The sequence below is a fragment of the Fulmarus glacialis genome, unplaced genomic scaffold, assembly GCF_000690835.1.
Source record: "Fulmarus glacialis isolate BGI_N327 unplaced genomic scaffold, ASM69083v1 scaffold38130, whole genome shotgun sequence".
Classification (NCBI taxonomy): Eukaryota; Metazoa; Chordata; class Aves; order Procellariiformes; family Procellariidae; genus Fulmarus; species Fulmarus glacialis.
Window position 1 is genome coordinate 32,317 of NW_009187882.1, and position 26,289 is coordinate 58,605.

At 40.2% G+C, this 26,289-nt stretch overlaps 2 protein-coding genes across 2 annotated transcripts in view; one reads left to right on the forward strand and one right to left on the reverse strand.

Moving 5' to 3' along the window:
- Nucleotides 1-26,289, reverse strand: part of LOC104075973 (ras GTPase-activating-like protein IQGAP2) — a 63,757-nt gene that overhangs the window by 28,239 nt on the left and 9,229 nt on the right. Inside the window, 7 exon segments of the mRNA XM_009576660.1 lie at nucleotides 3,517-3,607; nucleotides 12,091-12,254; nucleotides 14,399-14,523; nucleotides 16,885-17,045; nucleotides 17,596-17,759; nucleotides 21,554-21,641; nucleotides 22,306-22,484. Coding sequence (XP_009574955.1) covers nucleotides 3,517-3,607; nucleotides 12,091-12,254; nucleotides 14,399-14,523; nucleotides 16,885-17,045; nucleotides 17,596-17,759; nucleotides 21,554-21,641; nucleotides 22,306-22,484 — 972 coding nt within the window.
- On the forward strand, nucleotides 5,646-8,692 carry F2RL2 (coagulation factor II (thrombin) receptor-like 2). The gene is made up of 2 exons (XM_009576649.1): nucleotides 5,646-5,795; nucleotides 7,517-8,692. Exons 1-2 carry the CDS (start codon nucleotides 5,738-5,740, stop codon nucleotides 8,596-8,598), a joined length of 1,140 nt encoding a protein of 379 aa, XP_009574944.1. The 5' UTR covers nucleotides 5,646-5,737; the 3' UTR covers nucleotides 8,599-8,692.

Below are 26,289 nucleotides of genomic sequence, written 5' to 3' on the forward strand. Positions count from 1 at the left end.
TCTTCCGATTCTCTCCCCCATCCCACCAGGGAGGAGTGAACAAGTGGCTGTATGGGGCTTAGTTGCTGGCTGGGGTTAAACCACAACAACTTCCTAAGCATCCTTTGCTTTGTGCAGGTCCCACCGTCACCAAAGGAGCTGATACCACCACACCTGACAGCATGTAGCAGCACACGCCAATTCAAAGTGCCTTACACACTAGAGGTATACGCTGCTTTAGAAACTGCTGCTCTGGTCTTTAATGGTGTTCCTTCACATCTAAATTTAAGATCCACGTACAAAGGAAGAAGTGAATAGACATATGGCTAGAACATATACATTATATACTGGCTTAAGTGAACCTGGCTACTTTTGTATCCCACAGCTGCGCTTCACGCTGCGACACCAAGCACTTCTCCATATCTTGTGTATATCCAGATCAATACAAAAAAGGTCCCTCCCCACAATCAGTGCTCTGCCTACACAGAGCTGACCCAAAAGGTGCTCAGTTATCAGGAGCCAGCTGGGAAACAAAATGAGCACAGAACACCACACCACCACCATCTGGATTTCTACCAAATAGCATCCTGCTATTTTTCAATGCTTTTCTTCCTCCTTTTCATCCTATAGTTACAAGTGCTGGAAGCTATTGTTACTCAAGACAAAAAAGCACGCAACCTAACTAAGAGTTGTTTCTGTAGGTCCCCTGTTGCCTGGCTTTTTCTCACCTTTTAATTAATTATGCCTTTATTTTTGAAGGAAAATGTAAGAAAAATGTTTAGTATGGAAAAAACCCAATTCAATATAAATTATTCCTTTCCATTGAAGTGCTAGCAATTAATACTGCAGCTGTTGCTCTAAAGAAGGGCCATGTGAACCCTGTAAAATTATAAGCTAAACAGAGCTTAGCCATCCCCAGCTGCAGAAGAACTGTGGGGTCCAGTCTGCAGCAGTTGGGATGCCAGTACCAGATCAACACTGTGAAGGGCTCTTTTCCACACCCATCCTCCCTTCAAACAGCTATGATATACAAAGATGCAGCTGTCTGGTGTGATAAGCCTGAACTCTCAACAGGGCCAAAGATCAGCTTTTTCCTATAACATGGACTCTCTCATGACAGATCCTGCTTTGACAGACAGACTCTTCCCGTGCAAGACTAAGGTCTATTCCTGAAGGCTATACAGCTATTATTTGGGCAATCTCATTTTGTCCTCCACTTAGATAAGGATGGTTGAACTGATCAAGAAGTGAAGCAAGGTGACACAAACTGCACAGCAAACACCACAAAGAATTAGGAAGCGCACCGGCATTTGCTGAACATGTCTTCCTAAATGAAGATAAAAGATACAGAGTCCTTTACTGACAGGGAAAACAGTTTGTAAAAGCCTTTTAAAATTTTAATACTGTAGTATTTAATATTTATATAAGGGCTAAAAATTAGTTTGGAAGGGATCAAGGCTGTTTCAGTACAGCTGCCAGTACTTGCTCTTATTTTACTGCTTATTTTATTGCCATTACTGCAGCAATCTCAAAAATACACTTTGTTCTGACTGAAAAATAAATCTTTGACTGCCTTGCAAAAGTTTTGGAATGGGATGTGGGGAGTTGTTTGTCTTTCAAAAATAGCATCTCTGAGATAGATCAAAATAAACGTTCATTTCCAAGCTGTGATCAAGCTGAACTTTAAGTTTAGACTATGTGAACACAACAGGCTAACTTCCTGAGACAGGATGTGTTTCTTATAGGAAGTATCAGGTTCTGTGCCATGGGGAAATTTTAAATCTCAGTTTTGAGCTGCAAAACCTTAGAGCTCTTCTGAAGAATGTGCTGTGCTGACACTGCTTCCTTTCAACCCAGAGGGCAGAGTACAGGAGATTAGTAGGTATTTCCACAAATGACTTGTTAAAACACCTTTACTGATCATACTTGATTATGAAGAGCTGTGCATTCGCTACAGACACAGATTATATGAAAAGATTTTGCAACAACAACTAGCTAGTGGATAGAGCAGTAGCTTATCATTAGCAACATTGTATGGTATTAGTATATGGATAATGCTATGCTAATTTCTGCAGGCCATTTATGAGATATATTCTTAATGCTTTTACACTAGTAGACACAAACGAGGATGTTTTCAAGTCGCTCTTTAGCTTTAACTGTTTAACTCTATAGCTGTTTATAAGCTATGCATTTCCTTCCCTTCTCCACACCCAGATGTTTCCTCATGCCTCTGGGTGACATTGATGGGAAGCCGTTTTTGACCAGAAAAGAAGGTATCAGCACTCCTGAGTACAAGAGCTTGGTAGGGACAATGTGTGCGTGCCTGACCCCGTCTCAGAAAACACAAGCCGGGTGCTTTTCACTACAGGTGCGTGACCTACAAGAGTACTTCGAGTGTCTTCAGTGCATCTGACTGATTACATTAAGACTGTATTAATTGATTAAATCAATTCTAAAGTAACAGTAACGCTAAATGCAATGTTTCTGTAACAGGGATAGAAGATTTTGTAATAGCTAGCTGTGTTTGTTTTCTTCCACTGACAACTTCCCAAGCGCTAACTACTGACATAGCCTGCCTGTAAGTAAACAGGCTGCCGCACTGCACTAACGAAGGCTGAATGCAGCACTGCAGGAATGCACCGACTTCAGCAGTTGTATCCACAAGCTCCTAGGGTGCAAAAGAAGGCGACACTGACTCGCCCGAAGCCAAGTCAAGCAGAAGGTGAACCAATACCCGATGCCAAGCTAACAGCCTCGGCTGGTCTCTGCTGGCCCCAGGCAGGAACAGGTAGGGATGCCACCATGCTCGCCAGCGTGCCCCATACAGACAGCTACACTTGCTTCTACATCAGTTGCCAAAGTGTATTACATATTATGAATATTTTTCTAAAGTTATTATATCCCATCCAAACTTTGACAGATGTTGAGCGCATCCAGTACACAATGCTCTGACAGGATAAGCCTCAGCATTTTTCCTACGGATTTCCTCCTCTTTTCAGATTGGAAGAGCATGCACTTCTCCAAAAAGCCTGAGTGCTCTTTTTACACTACTTTTAAAGTTAATATGTTCCTAATTTTTCTTTGTTAGCACTTAATAAAAGGCATTATAATGAAATAGGAATAAGAAAAGTTGTAAACATGTAAGAATTTGCTCTTACAACATGCATCAAGATTTTAGTCTTATGTAAGAAAAATAAGCTCCTGAACAGTATATCCTTCTCATTCACATATTCTTCTGTTTCACCAGCTGTGTGAAGATACACTGACACTAGAAATCTTGGTCATGATGTTAACCTATATAACCAAATTCACTAAGTTATTAGCCAAGCCTTAAGGATTACCATGTTAGATAAAACCAACACCACCCCTGGAGATCTATGCCACCCTAATTTCAGTATGACAAAGAACATACATTAATTTCTTTTGATCTATTTAAAGGGCTGCCACACTTCCCTGAAGAGAAAAAAATAAATTACCAATTTCAGTTTTTCAGGACTAAGAAAAACAAGAGCAATGCAGATGCAGATTAATGCTTACAGATTGCCGCTTCTTTTATATTGTTATTGGCATCACTGATTCCTTTTTGTATTTCATCCAGCCACAGAAGCGCTGATTCATCTTGGGATTCCTGGAAAAAGGATAGAGAAAAGCCTTGAAAAAACTGAATTATAACAAAAGTTGTCTGAACGTACTGTTAGAGCTCTGATATACAATCTCCTTTTAAGAAGCCCTTAGACACTAAAAAGAATTTGACTGCTTAAAATCAGCAATAAAACACATTCATATTCTATTTACCGACTTGAATAAACTCCTGTTCAAATACAAAGCTCTGAAAGTTTTCATATATAGAAGACACCATCCTGCTAAAGATCAATAAAAATTTTGAGCGAAGCTAGAACCGTTTTCATTTCCATGATACGTAGGCAAAGTAATATGAGTATCAAATAAAACCACACATTATCAGGCAGCACTGTGATAGCAGCATGAAGAGCATAAAGCAGAATACTGCAGGAAGTTGGCTTTCTTTCAGAATCCCTTATTTGGAAAGGATCTGCATGTACACCTGAGTACACGTTATGTTAGAAAATAACAGCAAAAACTGACACAGAAAGACAGCTCAGGTTTGGTAATGATGACTTAACTCAGGTGGCGAACATTTCAGGAATTAAGCAGCAGAGCAGGTCTCACTTTTCCTACAGGCTAACAGTACATGGCATTAAACCCAAGTTAAAATAAGAAGGTGCAGGAAAGTGGGCTCAACATCCCCACTAACCAACCCTGCTCCACCTGCCCAGATTCACAGGTGAACCAACACTTCAGCTGAGAGAATAGGGTTTCAGAGCTAAAGTGACATTTAAGATCTAATCCAGTAGGTGGGGCAACAAAATTCATTCTAAAGAGGAAATAGGAGTGCCAGGTCTGTAATAGACTAATGATGAGAGAAACTGGAACGTACTGATTTGATAAAGATCTAGGAGTATATACACACAAATATTTCAGGAAAAAAACCCGCAGAAACTCGCTCAAGCTAAACCAGTGTGGACAAAGAACCAGCTGTGCAATGAATATCCCTGGTTTTGCGCCCAACTCCAGGCCAAAAAACCAATAAATCTGTTATCCACAGAAATTACAAAGAGAAAACAGGGTAAAAAATCCCTAAAGGCAGACTATTCAGTTTGCATTATACATGTAAACAAGGTAGCAGAATATCTAAATAAAATGAAGTATGTCAGGCAATCACATGACAGTGGACACACACCGCAAATTTTTCTAACAAGAAAGTTAGAGTTAACCCTTGAGAGAGTGTATACTAAATTCCCAAACTACAGCTGACAATTTTGAGAAAAGGATTGAGAAACTGAAAAGAGTTCCTTATCTGGTGTCCAGCTTTTACACACTAAATACACAAATACTGCTCTGGAGCCAAGTACAGCTTATGCTGAGCCTTGCCACTAGCTTGGAAGCCAGACCAAGACTTGGGCTAATTTTGTCTGCTGAAGCAAGACGTTGTTATTTGGCATTCAAGGGAAAAAAAAAAAAAAAAAAAAAAGCCAGGCAGAGAAAAAGGAAGGGATCAATAAAACAGCAGATGAAAATAGGGGAAAGGTTTTAGAGGCTGGAGGCTGTGGAGGGGTGGGAACTGTCTGAGCCGTGCTGGCAGCCAGATCGAAGGAGCACAGAGAGCTGGTAGTGGGTAGGGAGGTAGAAGGCAAAGAAGAGCACAGTTTTCTTAAGGTATGTTTGCATGTGTGGCTGGCTTTCACCTTTGCATTTGTTAAATCGAGGTCACAACATTCTTCCCCAAGCCTGACTCCTTCCTCGAGAAGGGTACAGAGTTCAGCAACGTGGCATTTCGGTCCTTGAGGATTTACTAAACACACTCTTTGATTTTTCCAGAAAACACCTTTTTACCCCAAATATCTGTATGTACAAATTCCAGGACAACCCCCCACATTGGCTTCAGGCTTGTGGTAAATTAGGAGTTAAATTGCTGCTGTAAAGCAATTTTATCTCTGTGTTGGGCAGAGGCTGAAACTGAGTCATGTGTGCATATTTGGATACGTCACACCCTCTTGCTGTAGTAGACAAAGAACAAACTAGCTCCTTACCATAAACCTTATGTCTACAGGATGCTTCTGGAGGACAGATCAATCATTCCGTAGTCACTTACTGAGGGGAAAAAAATCCCCCACAAAACGCCTCTTGAGATGAACTAGAACAGCATCGTTATTTGGCTAGTTGGATTTCACGTATTACAATGAAGATACTGGTTTTCACTGGACTGCTCTCTCTTACCTCCAGTCTTTTCACAACAGGTGAGTCCTCCTTTCTGTATCTATTCCATATTTTACTCAATAACATGGTTTTTTTGATGATGTTGGTGCTTCCCTAGCTTAAATGGGTTGTACATGCATCATTACAGAAAACTATACTTTAGGAAGTCTCACTTAAGGCAGATTTTTATTCTTCCATTTCAGTGACATCTTACCTCCCCCCAGTCACTTTCTATAAGGAATTTTATTTAAGGAATCTTTCTGTGCTTACTGAAGACGCATCTTCTCTCTAGTATTTCTGTAGTCATATGATAATAATAAACCTGTAGAGTCTTGTTCTTTCTGCTTTGAAACGTTCAACAGAATTACGACTTTACAGATGGTGCTATTAGAAGGAAATGCTCAGATAAGTATTGTGACAAAAATAACCAAAGGAAATGATCAAATAATAAGCCCTTTTTTTCTCCTCACTAGAATTAAAGTTGTTTTCAAACCAAGCTCATTTTTAAAAGCTATTTTTTATTTTTATATATATATATGTGCACATGCATGCACATATATGTCTTTTAACGAGTGACTAAAATTCATCTTCTGGATTAACCATCCAGAAAGTTACTAAAAGGGATGCCATCTACTAATTATCATTTCAAAACATTCTACCATAAATCTGCCAGTGAGCACTGATAAAACTGTTTTCCATGTTTTATTCCAACATGGAAGGGTAAAAGAAAAACCCACAGGTTTTCATCCAAATTTCAGTTTGTTTCTGAATTCCAGTTTCAAGATGCATGCTCTAAGCTTTACACTAAGTCTTTTTCCATTAAACACAGCTAAGAAATTTTTTAAATGACAAAACTAATTATGCAGCTGTTTATTCTGCAAAATCTATTTTGCAACACATGGTTTTAGAAAGTATTTTGAACACATTTGTGCTTCATCTGGAAATGTCAATGTCTCTACAAAGTTCTCTACTAAAGACCGAGGAACAGGCATTAATAAAAGCGGCATCATTGGCTTTGCCCACATGCTAATGATATTTACTCACTGAAAATTTTCCCACTGCATGAAAATTTTTATTCATTTACCAATAAATTTGATCTAATATCAGCCCAAGCATTTGTTTTCAGTTCTCAAGACTAACTGCCCTTCCTCACATATAAGAAGCTGAAAAGATCTGGTTTGCTTTAGTCAGAAGCTGAAGAATAACATTAATCTGATATGTGAGACCAAAAAATTCAGAGTTATTTCAATTTTCTAATTTGAAAGTTTCAGCCTGTGTTAGGCAAGACAGCGCTTTTACATCTTTTGCAGTCATGCATTTCATCCATGAAGTGACAAGGATAGTACTGCTGTTTGCTTTGGAAATTCTGATCAAGCCTACACCAAGGCTGCTGCTTTTGTGATGAATTACCAACATTGCTACTACTGGGAAAAACCCTCTACAGGTGATAAATATTGCACAAGTGTCTGATGCTTTTTGCCAAACATTACTGAAAACATGAAAACTGCAGAAAGATCAGCTTAACACTAACTTCATGCTAAATTTTCAAGGTTGGATGTGAGATGACAAATAAAGTGAAGATTGTCCTTGAGTACATTTGATATGAACACCCAAAGCAAAGAGGAATGCCACCAAATCTTTGAAACATATATTGCTTTTCACATGGAGATGTTTACCCTTCTCTGTACCTGAAGGTGAATTGTATTGCTAATCCAGCAGTTTGTCCTTTTTAACAATTTTAACTTTTTTTTTTAAGCTTCAGAATTTTCACTGAATGGCTCCGCAACTAAAACCGTGTCTCTTATCAAGACTTTCCGTGGAATTTCGGCAAGAGACTATGATTACATCCCCCCTTATGCTATAGAAGGGGAGACAACGACCGTCCATATCAGAGAACACAAATGCTCTCCAAAAAAGTTAAATGACTCCACTTTAACAGAAGTGAACAACACCACGCTGGAGTACCTGACCAGTTCTCTGAGCACCAAGCTAATACCTGCCGTTTACCTCAGTGCTGTTTTATTGGGTGTACCATCTAATGCCATCATTTTATGGATGCTGCTCTTCAGGATCCGGTCCGTGTGCACTGCCATCCTCTACACAAACTTGGCGATTTCAGATCTGCTCTTCTGCATCATGCTGCCCTTCAAAATAGTGTACCACATCAACGGGAACAACTGGATTTTTGGGGAAATGATGTGTCGAACTACCACTGCGGTGTTTTACGGCAACATGTACTGCTCCATTCTGCTGCTCACGTGCATCAGCGTCAGCCGCTACGTGGCCATCGTTCACCCCTTCACCTACAAGAGCCTGCCAAAACGTGCCTATGCCATCACGGTCTGCGCTACTGTGTGGACCTTTGTCTTCCTGTACATGCTCCCGCTTTGCATAATGCAGCAAAGCTATTATGTGAAACAACTGGGCATTTACACCTGCCATGATGTGCATAACGCCTGTGAAACAATATCTTCCTTCCAGTTCTACTACTATGTTTCTTTAGCTATCTTTGGGTTTTTAATACCTCTTGCAACTATCGTTTTCTGCTATGTCTCTATTATACGAACACTCAAGACTCATGAATGGTTCTGGTACGTTAAAATCAGTCTTTTGATCCTTACCATCTTTGCTATTTGCTTTGTGCCAAGCAATATTATCCTTATTATCCATCACATCAACTATTACTATTACAACACAGATGGGTTGTATTCTTTTTATCTAATTGCTTTATGCCTTAGCAGTTTAAACAGTTGTCTTGATCCTTTCCTTTATTTTCTGATGTCGAAAATTAGAAGCCAATCCAATATTTATCTAACAATGGTTAAAATATCCAGGGAAAAATGAATTTATTTCTATATTTATATTAGTGGAATTATGATTTTGTATAGTATTAACCCAGGCAGCAATAAATCTTAGGTGCAACAATTAAACCTAAAAAGTGTTAAAAAACAATCTCAGTAAAATTTACTTCCTTCCACTCACCACACAAGGAATATCTTCAGAAATACACTTCTCCAGCTCTATAATTTTATCACGCATATTGCAACACCTGGTATACCTAGGTTCAGGGAAGTGGCTCCGCACCTTCTTTTCCTTCTGAGATCACTTTCATGGCCACAGAGAGGAAACCAGAATATCAGTCACCACAGCCTCTGAACACCAGAAGAGGAATCAATATCTAAACAGCACTTTTAGGCCCATTCATGATTTCCAAATACTTCAAATTAGCTCTCAGCCCACAACCACTGCAGGAACAGTGGTGTGAAAACAAGTTTTTGGCCCAGTGGAAATGGGAAAAAATAAAAGCACTTTCTATGTGCCCAGGAGCTGTTGAGCTTTGCAGAAGCTCCCTGTCACATAGCCAAGAGCAAATACTGCCTTGGATGTTGGAAATAGAGAGCCAGAGTCCCTGGAGGTTCAAGGAGCAGTAAATCTACAGCCATAGACACGGAGCCTGACACTTCCAAGGCAGCATCTCCTGTGAGGCTGCTTAACCAGCTTTGCACTGGAGACTTGTTCTTCCACTTCGTCAGCGCCTGCACTCCTCCAGCCCATGAGGATTGCTGGGAGCTAACCCTTATCAGGGGTGAATCCAGGCATGTATTATTCTTGCTTGGTAAGCAAAACAGGGAAGCTATTTTGTAGTATTCTCTATTTCCACATCCTCACAGGAAATACCTACAGTGCTACAAATACTGAAGCTAGTTATGATTGATTGTCCAGGTTAATAAAACAAATGGTCAGCTTTACAGAAACTCAAAAGCTACATATATACTGAGTATAAGTTTCTACAAATTGAGCTCAGTGGTTGGTGTTTGTATTTGTAGCTGCAGCATGTAAGACAGTGATGAGAAAAAATGTTTTACATCAGTTTGATAATAGTATTGTAAAAAACTTTACTTAAATAAAATCATTTGCACTGGAAAATGTCTTCAAGGAATTTGCAGCCTGGTAAGACTCCCCCTCTTCAATTTCTTCTGACTCCTAATTTAAGTTAGTTTTAATCATGCCATTCCCTCAACATGCACAAGAGAGATTTTAAAGATAACTTTAAAATAATCCAGATGTTATACAACTATTGTAAATACAAAAACCAGGAACCTAACTGTAAAACTTGTGTGCCTATCACAAAAAAAAAAAGCCCACAGGAACCATTTCCGAGTTTGGCACATCTGTTCAACTTTTCAGGTATTCATAATACACTCCCTAAAGACAGGGTTTCTCTTCACTGGGACTGAATACACTTGGTTTGAAATGGCCTTGAGAACTGTTAGAAGCTGTGGTTTAAGATTACAGGAATAAATAAATTCCAGGTTTGCATTTTCAATTTCAAGCAAGGAACAAGTAGGTGTGATCTGAGATTAAGACCTGTGATGGGTACTGGGAGATTCGGGTGCAGACTCTGCTTTCCCGAAGCCACCACAGCTACAGAGACGTGACAGCAGGCTAGTTAGAATAAGCAAGCAGGTTTGACCCATATGTTTTTCCAGACGCTGGGGAACACAGGAAGTTCACAGGCAGGCCTATCTGATCCTTGTAAATCAAATACTTCCTTTTACCATGGCTCACTCTTAAAACATGCTAAATACAATTAAAGGCAGATCTGCTTTATTAACAGGGCTCAGAAAACATGGGGAATAGACAGATGTTATACATTGCACTATCTTTTCAATTCTGTTTGGATTTTTTTTTTTTTTAGGGAAGTTCAGTCTAAATCATATCTTTACCTAAAGAATGGTGGTGTATGTGTGATTGACCAGCATAGACAGTAAGTCAGATTAATGCATCTGAATATTTCTTTTGGGAGCACATATAGTAGTACAGTGTCTTGCTCTCTTCCTAAACAGGAGCAAAGTTTCTGTTTACAGAGGAGATGTTTTAAGGAGTTGTCAAAGGACTGCAAAACCAAAATACCTCAGGAGAGAAAGGCCAGCAGAAGTCTCTAGGAACATCACGTATTTTTGAACAAGGAGACTTCAAAAAGATTGCACAATTTTTGTTCCACAACTTGGAGACACCCATTTGTTTCCTATCCGCACATTCACACAGGGACAGCAGTAGGCACCAGGTTTGCAGCCGGGGAGCGCAGCGGCAGCCAGCAGGAGCGAGCCAGGGCAGGGCTGCTGTGTGCAGGCACGTGGGCGCCTGTGGGTTGTCGGTCTCTGCCTCAGGGACATCCCGGCTCGCTAGGCGTGCACAAAGGGTCTGGCACGTCCTGGGCCAGCACTGCGTAGCCACCACCTGCACGGACACTCTCTGCACTCAAATACCAACCCTAGGCCTTCCAGGACGGGTAAAGCAGTCAGCATGCACGAAACCCTCCCAAACACACACGGCAAGGGAAGAGGCTTTTCAGGATCCAGGACTCAGTGAAACCAGCCCTTACCTGGGAACCCAAGCAAGAAATTGAGATGCGCAAACGCGTTTTGAAAGCTCTGACAGTGGATTGCAGAAACACACTGTTTCACAGCAGGTACCACAGGTGAGGTGGAAAGATAGCTGGAAGATATTTCTTCAAGCCAAAGTTCAGGGACTTTCTCCGGCCAACGATATTACTTTAGGAACGCATTATGTGCATTTCAAGCGTCTTTTCCAAACACTGGACATTAAGTGCTGCGCTAGTAGCTTTAGCTAATCTTGTGTTCAGTCACATCCTGCAAGCAGTTAGGCTGATCTTTGTTTATGCTTCCCTAAGCTAACCAGGGCACTGCTTTTGGGGAAGCAGATTGCAATATCCTGCTGAGATAGATTTAAACTGAAGGCACATACAAGACGGCCAGCTTGTTGTTGCATGATAAAGCCAGAAGAGAAATACACACAAAACTCCGCTATTATAAAACACCAGATTTAAGCAGCTGAGACTTATCAAAGTACTTCCCAGAGGTTTGTTAAGGAACACCATGACTCCTTCAGCATGACTATGGCTCCTTTCTGGCAAAAACCTCAATTCCCATCCATATTGTAACAACCTGCCTGAAACAGTCTAGTAACTAGATCCTTGCACAAATTCGTAACTACATCAGGGCTTCTGCTGCCCACGTTTTGTAGTAGCTACAGCAACCTAGCAGAATTAAAAACAAGAAAGGGTACATCAAGTCAGTAGTGACACACATGCAGAATATGTCTCAGTATTAATACATTGAGAATTAATCCCTTTTGCCAGTCAGAATAAGTTGTAGTGGAAAATTACTTAGTGCCAGTTTGTTGTCACTGGCTTATTTACAACCCCATTGGGACAGCTAATCCAAACATTGGGGGAACAGGACAGGGACACACATGTAGGTGAAAAGAATTGGCATTTCAGTTCTGACAAACAGCAACAGTCAAAGCTCTAACCTTGCATTTCTGTGCTTTGGTGTGGTGAAGAACATCCTGATAATGCCTTGCATTTACTGGTCTCACATCTTGCAGCTTGGCTGTGGGCAACAGTAGGGTTTCTAGAGTTTTCTGAGGATTTCCTTGGTCAATTGCTTCATTAATGTGGCCAATTGCAATGATTCCTATGAAACAGAAAAGTTATTAAAGACATAGTTATCAAAGAAAGATGCAACTTATTCAACATCAGGTACAAACAAAGCAGTAACATGAAGAACAGAAAAATCAACTAACAAGAAGCAGAGGCAGCAACAGCAGCTGATTTAAAATAATTTTTGCTCAAATATTCATGTGAAGCTATTAAGTTGTACAGTTTTCCTTTCTGCCACAGTTACTGATTCATCTGAGTCTACCTCTTCATAAAAATCAAATTTATCCTTGCTGAAAAAAGGAAAACAAGCTTCCCTACTTTCAGGGCAGCATTATCTACATGAAGCTTAAGGAAAGGTTGGGCATCACATCTAAATATGTTCACCTGCATATTGGCTCACAGTGCCGAAAGACTTATTTTCAAGTGATTTCAGACCAGATTACTTAAAACCCTGATTTGGAAAAATACATACATATTGACCTCCCAGCTACAGCATTACATAGCAACTTAACCTCATTTTTTTAAAATTTCACCTTAAATAACCGATCTGATAATGTTGACCTTATGAGAAATCACTTGATTGTTCAGACTAGTGGCACTCAGGACTTCAGTCAGCAAGTAACATGGCCCAGTGTATTTAATAAAACCTCTAACTCATTTTCTTCAGACTGGTCTCAATATTTTAAAATCAATTTCTTCCTACCCCCAAACAGTACTGAAACACGCTGCTTGGGGTGCTTTCTCCCTAAAGCCACCCCAGAAGGGCACCAGCCAAGGGTTTCCCCATCACCTGTGAGGGATGACGTCCCTGCCGGCAGCAGATCATCTCTCACCAAATCTCTCCCAGACCCATCACAGCCCAGCTGGCGGGGTCATAGATCCACGCCCTCATAAGGCTTCGGGAATGAGTAATTTTCCTGCAGTACTACCAAAGAGGGACCGTGCAAACATGCGGGCTTGCTTATGGAAACAGAGGCCACCCTTATTCCTCCCCTCTCTGCCCCAAATAACCATCCCCAGGCAGAGACCAGTGTCACTGAAACCAAGTGCAGCTATTTTAGACTGACTCTCCTAATGTAAGACCACCTTTCTTAAGGCCTGTTTCAACTCCTAGTGACTGTAGAGATTCAGACAAAAAAGTGGTTATGTCAGTCAAATTAACTGCTCTGCATCCCACCCTGTCGGAGGGCGCACATTGAGAGCAAGCTGCGAGGGTCTGCGGCAACCACTTGACTAGACTTAGGAAGCAACAATCCAGTCAATTTTAGTATTTCTGTAATATAAAGCTTCCTTTACCAGTATGAAACAGTAGCACGCACAACACTGATGGCAGCGCGGGAAGGGCGCACGCACCATGCGTCAGTGCCACCCTGGAAACAGGCTGCGCATTATGAAGGCTCTCAAACCATACTCCAGACTGCTTCCCAAATGGCAAGCAGCCTGAAAGCTGCTCTCTCCTTTCCTTGCTCCAGCAAATTGGGCATAACTTGATAGCCTGAAATTTTAGTTTAAAAAAAAAAAAAAAAATCATACTTCTAAATCCAGTGGAGAAACTTGGTCCTTTAGCATTTTTGAAGCCCAAATAACCAGCTATCACATTTAAAATAACACCACCCGTTTAGGGCAATGCAGTTACATTCAGCTTCAAAAATAAACTCTAAACCCATTTATATTAGAAAGAGTGGGCACAAGAAGCTACCCTCAGATAGGAAATCAAGTTACCTAAAAGGAGAGGAGGACAGATAATTGCACTGCATAACTTCTTACCAACTCCCTTGAGAAAAACAAGAGCTTGGAAATCACTTAACATTAAAAAACTATTTTCCACAGGACACTGCCTGTACTTTCTTCCCCTATTCCCCAATATGCTCTTTGCTTACAATTTCTGCGAAATCCCCAAAGCAAGACCATCCAGTGCAAGTACTGAAAGATACTGCCAAGTGGGCAGAACCACGGCATTTGCAACACTGCAGAACACAGGCACCCTACGATATCTTTCAGCCAGCCAAAACATAATCAGGAATACTTCAAGGACATTTCAAGACCAATGGGTGTTCAAAATTACTTAACGCTCTTCTCTCTTGAAGAGTGTCTGTACAAGGCCATTCAGCACAGAAATTTATGTACCAAGGATGAGACTATCATCTCTGCGGGCGATGTAGAGGAAGAATTACTTACTTTCATTTTCTTCTTGAATTTGCATATTAACCATGTCAATGCAGTTCTGGATATCATTCCAGCTTAAATAATCTTGGCCTTGAGATGAAGCCTCTGACTTAATAGACAATAGTGTATCAGCATAACTATAAGAAGATATAAAATACATAAGTGTATTTCATATACAAGATAAACTGCCATAAAGAATTAGTCAGACGTATCATCCATCATTTAGTGCCTAGTATTTTTTTCAATGAATGAATTTCAAACTCATCTCTTGCCAGAAATTTTACAGACATGCAAGCTGCCTTGCTGGTTCTACACATGCATTTCTGGATCTGAAAAAATGGCCCTGTACACCAATTCAGAGCACTTTTCTTGGCAATGTGGGATGATGGTAACACATGTACTGGACATACATTTTGCTGTATGGCACTACAGTTAAATTTGGGAGAAACTATGGTCAGCTTCTTGCTACACTAAGTCAAAGACCAGAGTTTCTGCCCTAGCATCAGGTAGCAGCACCTCCTGCTACCTCCATGCTCCCTCTATGTGTAGGATGATGGGCCATAGGCAGAGGAAGGGCATAAAAAATGATGGTCCTCTCCCCACAACTCAAGGTCTTCCAAGCACAGGCTCTGTAGCCTGTGTCTACTGTCTACTCTTCTTAGAAGGATCACGGATCAAGATGAGCTGGAAACCTTCACGGTAGTGTAAACTCATGTATACATAAGTTAAATAATTTTCATATTCCTGAATCAAGCATACAACTGCCACAATATGTCAGATCAAATACCTGTCTTCTACTTCCAGCAGAAGCCTGAGAAATGAATGAAATACAGGACAGAATCATCATTTCCTGCTCTGATCTGCCCTTTCAGCATTCAGCACCCTGCGTTTAAGGGCTTCCCTAGTTGGAGGCTACGTATCACTTTAACAGTTGGAAACAATGCTGTGCTCCATTAATTTATCTACTCTAATTTGAAATCTTACGTATTCTTGAAGAATGAGTCCCACTATTGAAGTGTTTTGTGAGATGGCAGTTCCTTATGTAAATTTTAAACTTGATACTTGATAGTGTCCAAACTTTTCTTGCTCCAATTCTCATAAGAAAATAAAAACTAAAGTTATAAGAGAAGCTAGCAACTTTTATTAACCTTCCCCACAACATGCATGCTTTTGCAGACCAATGTCATATTTCCCCTAAATTCTCTCTTCTAGGAAACACATTCCTAACAAGTTCCTCTCTTTGGGTAGAAAGACATTGAACACCATCTCCCTCACTGAACTTTTTCTAGCTCTACTGTATTCCTTCTGGTATTGTGCAATCAAGTTTCTCGCAATATTCAACATATGGTTGGCAGCACTGATTTACCTAATGGCATAATAAAATTTTATTTTATTCTCTACTCCAACTAATTCCTCCTGTGTTTCATTTGTATTGACTGGCAGCTTAATCTAAAGATCAGGTCAGAGTAGCACCAGCCAAAAATGCTGCACTTTGGGGACCATTTCTGTGTACTTCTCTTGCCCAAAAGCACCACCTCACATTAGCAAAGGCCAAGTGGCAGATAAATTTTGCTCCACCTTATGGCATTCTGCTCCCCCTAACCAAAACACTGGCCTCTTATTCCTATCCTGACTGCCCTTCTTCCAGCTTTGAGACGCCTAGCAAGGGCCGCTCTCAGATTCATGTGGCAACCTGGTGAAGATCTTCGGCCACTGCTGTCCCTTTTGCCTAGTAACGCCTTCCAGCAGCACATGGAGGTTTCCACCACCTGTGACCAAGAGGCAAGAACCGACCCATGCTCCCATGCTCTCCCCCACACCCCGGGGGGGCCTCAGGTCTCACACAAATCATCGTGTTGCCTGATATTTTTTGCAGATACACAAAAGAGCGCAGAGGTAGCAGCACATGGCTGTGACAAGTCAGGCACATGGCAGTGCAAGCAGCTGGCAGCTGAGTGAAGGCTATAATTTAATGTTGAACATGCACGTGTGCCACAGCGCTGTACTCAGCTTTTTAGCAAGCAGGACTGTGCTACGTTTTTCAGACCTTTACCATTCTCAAGCAAAAAGAGTCAGCCACGGTTTAACGGACCTCCTGGACCTTAAGGCATTAAACACTGCCTCATTCCAAAGAACTTCTTTCAGCACTGCAGAGAAGTTACTGATTAACAGTTTCCAGCTATAGTTGGTTCATTTGTTAGTGTCTGCAAAAATTCTTGTCAGATCTTAGTGTTTGCTTTCTGAGGATATTTTCCCTGCACCTCACGCATCCTCTGCCCTCAAACATCTGAGGTTGTGCGACTGCTTATGTTTACGGATACACAACTAGTTCAGAAATTATTCACATTATCCCTTATTAACTTATAACACAGATATTTATCCTGCAGCTCTTTCAACTTCATAGCCACAACACAGGACAACCCACCTAATAAAATGCCTACTTATCCTTTTGCAGAAGTTGCCAAGTCTCATCCAGACAAGACAAAATGAACCTTTACCGTTGAAAGTTTTCCTCTTCTAGATTATTGAAGCCAATGCATGGGTTTCTGAGATGATTCTTTATCGTTATGATGTCCTTATTTTCCAAGGCCTGGTTTAGCAACACAACAGCTGACAACATTTCTACTGCAATAGACAGTTCATCATGTGCCAGGTAGTTCTGTAGGACAATAATGTACCGCAGTCAGGGAGCTAAATAAGCAGTGTAACAAATTTGAGTTACAAAGTCTAGATACAAAGATCTAGATCTCGTCAAGGAGATAGACTTGATTTAAAAAGCCTGGCAAATTTCCTAGTCACAGGCATGTCAGATTAACACAACACTGGTAGTAGAGCTCACTGGGTTTGCTACACATCTCTTCAGTCTTTCCTTCTTTTGCCCCACAGTCCCATCTATTCTGGTCTTACCCTCATAGCAGGAGATTACTTTTCTACACAATATATAAAACAGAGTTAGTCCTCATTAAGAGCATGCAACAACAACAACAAAGTCAATTTGTTGCAACACAAGAGCTCAGCCAGAGCAAAGTGTGTCAAGAAACAAATTCTGTGATTCAATATTGCCTATTCAACCAAAACCAGTCATGCAATATGCAACACCAGGGCAAGAGAATTAAGTCTGATTTTACACAACAACATGCTATGTTTATGCTCTTTCATGGTTTGACTATGTAACATTAGTGAGCAAGTTGTAAGCTTTTCACTCTTACCACAGCATTCTGTTGTTGGAGGTTGAACAGCTCAGTCTGATAGACAGCAGCAGCAAATGAGTGAACAACAGGCAGCTGCGCCTCCGGTTTCATCAGCGCAACCAGTGTTTTACTAGGATCACAGTTACGAATTGCAGTATTGATATTGTCAACTGCTATAAGTTCTAGAGAACAGCAGGGAAAGAAAAGCCTATTAACTTTCATATGCCGTTTGCTCTTTATGCCATGTAGATGACAATTAGGTTATTTCAAAGAATATAATTTGCTGTCATTAGAGAAAAAAGGTATTTGTGTGAGATTCTTCAAGACACAACTGCTCAATGTTGCAAAACCAATGTCTATTCAAAGATATGCAGCAAATAATGGACTGGTTTCTGGACTTTTAGATGTTAGAGACTGCTTATTGTACCTTTAACTCAAAACAAGCAGCTGACCCCATCCTAGCACAGAGAAAGACCTAATATCCCTCTTGGGTTTGCTTGCGGCAGGTACTGCTGGGTATGTCAGCTCCAGTGCACCAGTCTTTCTTCACCCCAAACGCTCCTTTCCTTCTATACCGCGTTTCCTCCCTTGCCTCCTCCTTTCGGCAGGACCTAACTTAGCTAGCTAGAACAAGCCTGTCCTGCAACACCAACAAAATTTTTATTGTTCATTTCAGGAGGTCTGGTAGAAATCAGCCAAACATGTTGGGGGGGTTGGGATTTTCAGAGGCTGAACTGATGGAAAACCAGATGCTAAGCTTCTAGGACTTCCTCTGCATGCTATCACCTGTTTGTTTGTTTAACAGTGCGGAAAATCAGTCCTCACAAGCACTGCCATCTAGAAATTATTCCCTTCTCTACAGCTCAAATTTCAAATTAAACTGACCACCATAGAGGAGTACAAGCATAACCCTTTTCAGTACCGGAACAACTTGCCTGTTTTGCTTTTTGCTGAACTGACTTCAGCAGAGGTTTGAACCCCAGCAGCAAAATGCTGAAAAACACTTCCCACCTAGGCAACTGCAGAAACCTTAGAACACCCCTTAGCTTAGTCACAGCCACCGTAATTGCACACCTGGAGGAGCCAAGTCTGAAGAAACCCAGGCCAGGACACACCCAGGAACACCTTGTACAAGGGACCGCTCTGGTCTTGTGCAAAGGGTAACAACTTTGAAGGTTAGAGCACATGTGGCAGAGTAAAGCATGAAAATTATGTAAACGCCATTTCCATCAGCAAAATAACCCCCATCTCCTCCACCTTATGTCTTTTCTGTATGCTATTATCCAGGGAATGGTTTTAGTCATACGTGACTGCTCAGGTCTGTAAAAGACTGCTTGTACAGCAGACACCATCCACAGTTCATGTATGCAGCAACACTCAGCTCTTATACAACAAGAAGACTTTGAAAACCTTTCTAGGTAACCAGCCCACCTAAACAAGCCCTTCACCTCTCATTTTAATTGCTCTGAAGCATGGTCATATGGGGCCATGTTGTTCTTGAAGGGTCTCTCAATTGGCTATTCCTGAGGTTAGAAAAAGCAAAGGCTCTCAAAGCTATAGTGTGCATGCTTTTTTTTAGAGAAAAGAGCAAAGAGGAAAAGAGTCAGAGTCCACAAATGGACTAGACTAGCTCTGTAGTTAATAACCAAGCTACTGATTTCTAATTCAGGAACTGAGCATGCAACTTGCAAAACACACTTTACATTGTTCACATTCCAATAACAAAACCCACTTATTTTTCCTTTTCAAACCAAACATAAAAATTAAGTTGCTCTCCAGATCACTGTTACTACTTTTCACACATCACATTTTTCTCCTCATTTCCTTTACCAAGGAACAACTCTTTTAGAGAAAGTACTGCTCACCATGCCTAACCAATCTAAAATAGGCTAACTTTTGAGGTAGTAAGACAAACTTAGTTTCTGGCTTAAGCTGACCTCACAGTACAGCCTTTAAGTCACATTACAAAAGCAATCAGCCTGGATTCAAAGCATTGGAAGTAATACCAGAGACAAAACAGCCACTAAGCCATGCCCAGATGTAGCATGAAATGACAGCAGTTTAACCGAAGCTGAACTTCCTAGCAAAGAAGTTTCCAGTCAAAAGCAGCAATACATTCACTGCAAATTTAGATCCCCTTTAACTATATTTTTTACAAACTATAACTTGTGTCTTGTATCAGTCTTAGCAGGCTAAGTACAGATTAGATTTAGATACATGTGTCTAAAAGTGAGAATAATTTTCCTCTGCAATGTGACTGCAAAATATTCTTCCATGTGATCATTCTATTTTAATTCTACAAGGATGGTCATCGCTCCCAAGTGAGGATTAATACTGCACTAATAAACATTTGTTCAAGCCATCAAGCCATGCATTGTCTTCAGTTTTAGCCAATGTGTTTACCAGTGGCTCAAGTCATTCAAAGAAAAAAGTGTTAGCTACTTCAGATAAAAAGAGTATATCCAATGCAGCACAGATTGGTGACTTGGCAATTGTGACGCTGACAAGAACAGTTACAAAAATAAAATGCAATGCCTATGGTTTCAGTTTGAGAAACCTTGTTTACATGCAAGGAATGGTAGATTCAATTCATCAGCTTAACATAATTAAACGGTGACAGTAAAAAATGAGTATTAAAACAGTTACTCACTAAGCTTGTGAGCCTCAGCTTCCGCATTGGCAACACTAACTTCTTTCTGTATTTCACTTTTGTCGAGCATATTTGGAAGCCCTGCTATCTAACAGATCAAAAAAAAAGATTTAATTATGCTTTTAAGTTTGATGGGAGACAAGGGATAAAACCCCTTGATGGGACAGTAGGATTTATTTTACTATCCCCTGCGCATCAATTACAATGTCATGGTAGACACAGCATTAATCTTTCCCTGTGATTTTCATTTTACTCAAAATGATGAATTTTCTCCTTAAAACCCAATTCACTCTTTCATTTGCTGTTAATGATTCAATATTGCCTTTTATTGTACTCAAGTTATAACTCATTTTCAAAGCAAACATAGTATTAGGATATGCTATATCCCAAATTTTTGTCTTGTATCTTAGTAACTACTTATAAGGGCATCATGCTCTTTAGTGCAAATGCAGCTACTTTGGTGACAATTAGTACATCGGTTACTCTGAAACCTTTATAAAATTGTTTGATTAAGTGATGCTGAAAGTAGAGTAAAGGCAATTTCTCCCTGGATTAAAATCAGCTAAAAAAAATGCAAACTGATGCGTAGTACCCATTCCATTCAATTACCTGCATTTTCTGTTCTTTAGAATCACACAATTGCAATAGGTACCATGAGGAATTTTGCGGCAGAACTTCAAGTAGGCTCAGAGCAGGACGGTTCAAACCTGCCATCAGTGCCACTTCATCTTGCCGGTCAATAGCCTCATTCACTTGGACTAAAGCTATGTGAACTGAAATGAAAACAATGCTCATAAACAGCAAATATGCTTTTGTGGAAAAAAGTCCATTGCTGTCAGCATCTCATTTTTTGTAAAAGCCAGCTAGGGTGGCAGCCTTTATCCAACAGAGGAATATCTATTTCGAGACCAATCCTACGATGGGAGTTTCTGGTTCTGTGCAAGCCCATGTGGGAGCAGTTCAACCACAGCTAACTGGAAGCTTATGAATGAATTTCGGTTCTATATAGAAGAGGGGGTCAAAATTTACAGTGTTCTGCACACAAAAGGAACTCAAACGTAAGGAAACAGAGCAGGCAATAAATGATTCGATTCTGAACTGAGGAATCCTTACAGCAAAAAACACAGACATTAGCCCCCCAAAAGATTAGTAGAGAAGGAGCAGCAAGAAAAAAACTGTTGTAGACAGACATTAGCTACTTCTGCATATTTTACAAGTTTCTGCAGAAAGATTTTGTTTGTTCCTGTGCATTCAAGTCGTGTTCAGCTGGAATCTGGAAGATCATGTGTTACGTGCACACTTCCATAAGGATCCAGAATGGCTTACTGTTTATCTTATTGATATTGCCTTGAATCTCAGCTTGTGTCAGCAGCTCCTCGTAGACATCTCTCTCCTCCTCAGAGATTGTGCCATTCTAAGAAAATAAAAATGTTGCTAGTACCCATCAAAAACTTTGCAGAGAGAAAGGCTATCAGTGGGAGTCATTAAAACTGCATCAGCTGAAATATTTGCTGGATGTATTTGTAAAGGAATTTGTTGACCACATGAACCAAAGAAATTAGCACTTTGTGGAAACTGGCTGAGCAACATTTAAGCATTTTTTGCTTGCTGTGGAATAGCCATGTAAATATAGCGTAGCATTTTTCAAATACAGAAAGCATTAGTTCTCATGTAAAAAACAAAGCAAATAATTTCACATTGAAGATCTGTGGCAGAGGTTATACTTTATGCTCAAAAATGTATCTTTTTTGGCAACTTTCTAAGCAGAAAATTTGGTTTTTTTCTAAAGCAGTTGATAGAGGAAAACCAGTCTTTTTTTGTTTTTAGTCTTCTGGTATTTAATCCTTTGGTCAAAGTTAAGCTACATCACACTCATAGTAATCATATTCTTACAAAATAGGCTGTCAGCTTGTTGCATTACCATTATTTATTTTATTTAGCTTAAAAGTGCTTTTTTTCCCCCTAATTGCACTAATTTTTAAAATTAATTTAACTTAATTTTTGAATCAGTAATACTACAGCATGAGAAGCAACATGAAGGAACATGTATACTAGGTGTGCTAATAAAATACCACTACCTTAAGTCTTGCATTTGATTCTTTTCTCCTTTTAGCTTCAAAGAGTTCATTCTGATAGTCCTGTGCAAGTTCCTCATCCACGTTTAGCAACATTGCATTTGGATTCCTCAGAGTTGCAACGGTTTGCTCAGCTATTCCCTTCTCAATAGCTTCGTTAATTGCTATCACTGCTGCATGCACTAAAATTAAAAGCACAACACAAAATTTCGGTAAGCAAAACATATTCAGTTCAAATACTTTTAATTCCTTGACCCCAGACTTCTTTTAAAAAGAAAAAGCAAATGACATGTGATTGACAGTAGAAATATAACTTCCTTAATTAAGTCTGGGGAAATCAACAGCAAATCACTTAGCTGGTGTTGCAAGACAACAAAATAATTCTATTAATAGAAGTAGCAATAAAAGAATCAAAGAACAACAGCGTGTATGTATGTATGTACAATCACTTGAGTAACTGCAATTTATGTAACTCCTGCCCATTTGGTCAGCTGCCACATGTAAGTTCTCTGTTCCTTCAGCTTGATTCCCTGGGACTGACACCCACCTCACCAGGGACGCTTTTGGAACACCAGGTTGGAAGCCTTCCTCCTTACATATATGTTCCTTGTATCTGTTTATTATTAATACTGTCACCATTTCTTCTGATTTATTTGAAATGAGTGTTTAATAAGCATTCAATGATTTACATATTCCCCTTCAAGATTCCCACTCCTAATATTTCCCCTAGATCACAGCAACAAAAGCACTCAATGTCTGCTCAAAGGTGGCACATTGCTGTCTGTTCCATGGTCACTCTTCTCCTAACTAGGGGTTACTATTTTACTGACAGAAAATAAAACGTGAGTTACATTTTGTTGTTCAAGTCCTGTGTCATTTAGAAGGCAATTATATGCAGGAATTGAAAGCATTTTTAGTAGTTTTTCTCCTAGTTAAAGCTTCTTTTGTGTCCATAAGGATACAAGACATATGAAAGTACTGTCTAAACTAACTATATCTGAAAGATATGACACAAGAATAAGGAAATTCAAACTCCATGAAACTTGTCCCCCAGAAAACATAGTTAAGACTTCCCAGGCAGGGTGCAATCCTAAGTCTGTCTGGGATGAACTCTTTCCTAACTGAGCATCTCCATGAGCAGCTGGGGAACCAGAGAGACAGTGATGTAGTGGTCTCTACTTCTGTCACCTGCAAAACCACAGGACAGCAAACTTCAAGTGCAGGGGGAGAACATCCAAAGGGCTTTGCAGGGTCCCCAAAACATTGTTTTATAGGAAAAGGGGGAAAAGTGCCATAGGACACGCTACAGCCGTTGACCAGCTTAAGTGTTAAACCTTTTCTTTGAGAAAACAAGAAAACTTCAACTACTAAATAAATGCTTGACTCCAAGATTTTAAGAGTCAGAAATGCTCTTTCTTTTCCACACAGCAAATTTACATGAATTTACAAAATCAAAACCACTTGCAGCTGAATTAGGTGTAGAGTAATGGCTAACACATCTCTCCCAGGTATTCCCTGCACACATTTGGCCTTGACATCAGTCTAGATGAAGGACTTTCTCTAGAGCTACAGTTTATCTAGACCTTCATGCCACAAAGAGACCCCACAAATGATTGTCTGGTGGCACATCCATCTCAAAGGTTTTACAGACATTATTATATAAAATGTAATTCCTGATAAATTCCTGTTTATCTAGATCCTACCACAAAGGATAAACACAGGAGCTCCCCATTTATCACCACAGCAGCTTGTCTAGGATTTACTTGCATGCCACCAAAGACATGTGTGAGAGAAAACATGAGTGCCACCTTTCCTTATTCTGTCAGTATTTACTTGCTACTTGGCCTTGCACGGTGTTGCTAAACTGGAGAAAAGCATTCAGTAAAAAGCACTTTTTTGGATTAAATTTAACTGAGTGTCTATGTATCTGGGTTTAGAGCCTTCAATTTCTTTCAATATATGAAAGAAATGAAAGATGCTTGTCAATTATTTGGAAATTTGAGTTTTTAGAAAGAGAAAAGGGTGTACAAATTTAGGAAAGTAGAACAGAAGGGCAGACCATTGGAAACTCAACATGGACAAATGAAGCATGAAAGTGAAACTATACATTCTCAGAGAGGGCAGTTACTGGAAGAACTTGCCTAGCTGTTGGCAGATCATCCATTGCTTAGCATTAAATTCATGCTAGAAAGTTGTTCTCAAATGATTTCACTCTAGCTCTGTTCAGCACAGCATCAGAGGGGAAACATAAGCAGTTGGAGTAATAGATGGGAAGCAAGCAGAAAGACACACTGGTTCCATTGACACTGAACTCTATGAACAGAGGAGTTCAGACTGGCCATTAAGGAAAAGTTCTTCACTGAGAGGGAGGCTGGCCACTGGAACAGGCTCCCCAGGGAAGTGGTTGTGGCACCAAGCCTGTCAGAGTTCAGGGAGCATCTGGATGATGCTTTTAGTTTAGTTTTAGGTAGTCCTGTGAGAAGCAGGGAGTTGGACTCAATGATCCTTATGGGTCCCTTCCAATCTCAGACATTTTATGATTTTATGAACACCCAGATCAACTTCAAGGGGCTAAGAGGACTGCAGTTCTTAGACACACAAAGCATCCCCACATCCTTGTATAAAACACAACACATAGGAAGGACATAATCTCTTCCACAGTTGTGTAAGAGGCCTCACTGACATAACTGGGTCTAGCAAAAAGTAGTCAACAGGTAGTTCAAGGTTAGGAGAGATGTGAACATGTATTGGTGGATGTTGTGAACCCATCTGCCAAAAGAAACAATGAGAAACCTGATCGGACTTGAAAGAGTAGTCTAGAGGCATGGAATAACAGAGAAGGATTATGTGCAGAATAACTCGCTTTGAAAGCACTTAAGCTTACTCTTTGTACGCTGATTTCTACTATTGCTGACAGCACAGCAGGAGTCATCAGCAGTTGTTTCACTTCATATATCCTTTTGCTTACTCCCATTTTGGAAGCAGGGTGGTAGGCTCTTTTCTCCAGCAGGATCTCCACATCCAACCTCACTAGTGTGTGAAGGTTCCCATAGCAGATGTTTCCTGTTCTGGGGCAGGGCTTGTTATCTACAGCAGACTCCTTGCCCAAAGAGACAGAACCAGCATCAGGAAACCCTGCTTTTCTATGGAAGACTGAAAACACTTCAGAAGTTGAAGGAAACCCTACACACACTGTAAAAAGCTTTCAGAGAAGGAAGTTGCAGCCCTTTCATCTTCAGGGAGGGAAGGAAGCTCCCTGGAAAAGTGCCTTGTAGTCACTAAATCTCTGAAAATTTGCTAAAAAAGGAGACAAACTACCCCCACATCTAAAGGCAGTATTTTAAGAGCTAGCTTTGCAGAAGTATGCACATATTAAGCTATAGCAGGCTCCAAAATACACAGCACAGAAAACGCAAATCAACACAAGGAAGTGTGTTTTAAGTTAAGGTCTGGAAATTTCAGCATATTAAGTAACATCATGAATCAGCTTGTTTCAATTATGCTACTTTGCAAGATTTAACAAAGTTGCAATGGAACTTAATTATAAGGCAGTCTTTATTTCCCCCCTCTCCCTCGCCCCCTGTACAGTCTGCGGTACAGTTGCTGGTTTGTATCAATGATCCGCTGTGCCATTGGACATACACAAGCCAGCCCTTCTGTTCTTTAGTTTGCTCTTCTGAAAAAGGCTAGGATTTTGAACAAAATAACCAGAGCCTAAGTGTGGATTTAAGTCAACACACTTCATTTTATGTCATTTAAATTCAAGTAATTTTTTTTTTTTTTAAATATATAACTTCATTCCACAAATAAACTGAAATCAAGAAAAAACAGATTTACAGATGGATAGGCTTGGGCAGCAAAAAAGCGTTTAGTTTTGGTTTTGAGTGGAAGCTGTTCAAGACAGACTCAAAAGGACCATAACTGTGGATCAATCCCCCTAAAAAGAAAAAGCTTATTTCAGATGGACCAGCAGGACATGCCCTCCAG

What these genes read in the sequence shown, in the direction of transcription:
- F2RL2 (XM_009576649.1), top strand. Translation starts at nt 5,738, where the DNA reads ATGAAGATACTGGTTTTCACTGGACTGCTCTCTCTTACCTCCAGTCTT. An exon ending in CTCCAGTCTTTTCACAACAG is followed by an intron (nt 5,796 to 7,516) that starts GTGAGTCCTCCT and finishes TTTAAGCTTCAG; the next exon opens with AATTTTCACTGAATGGCTCC.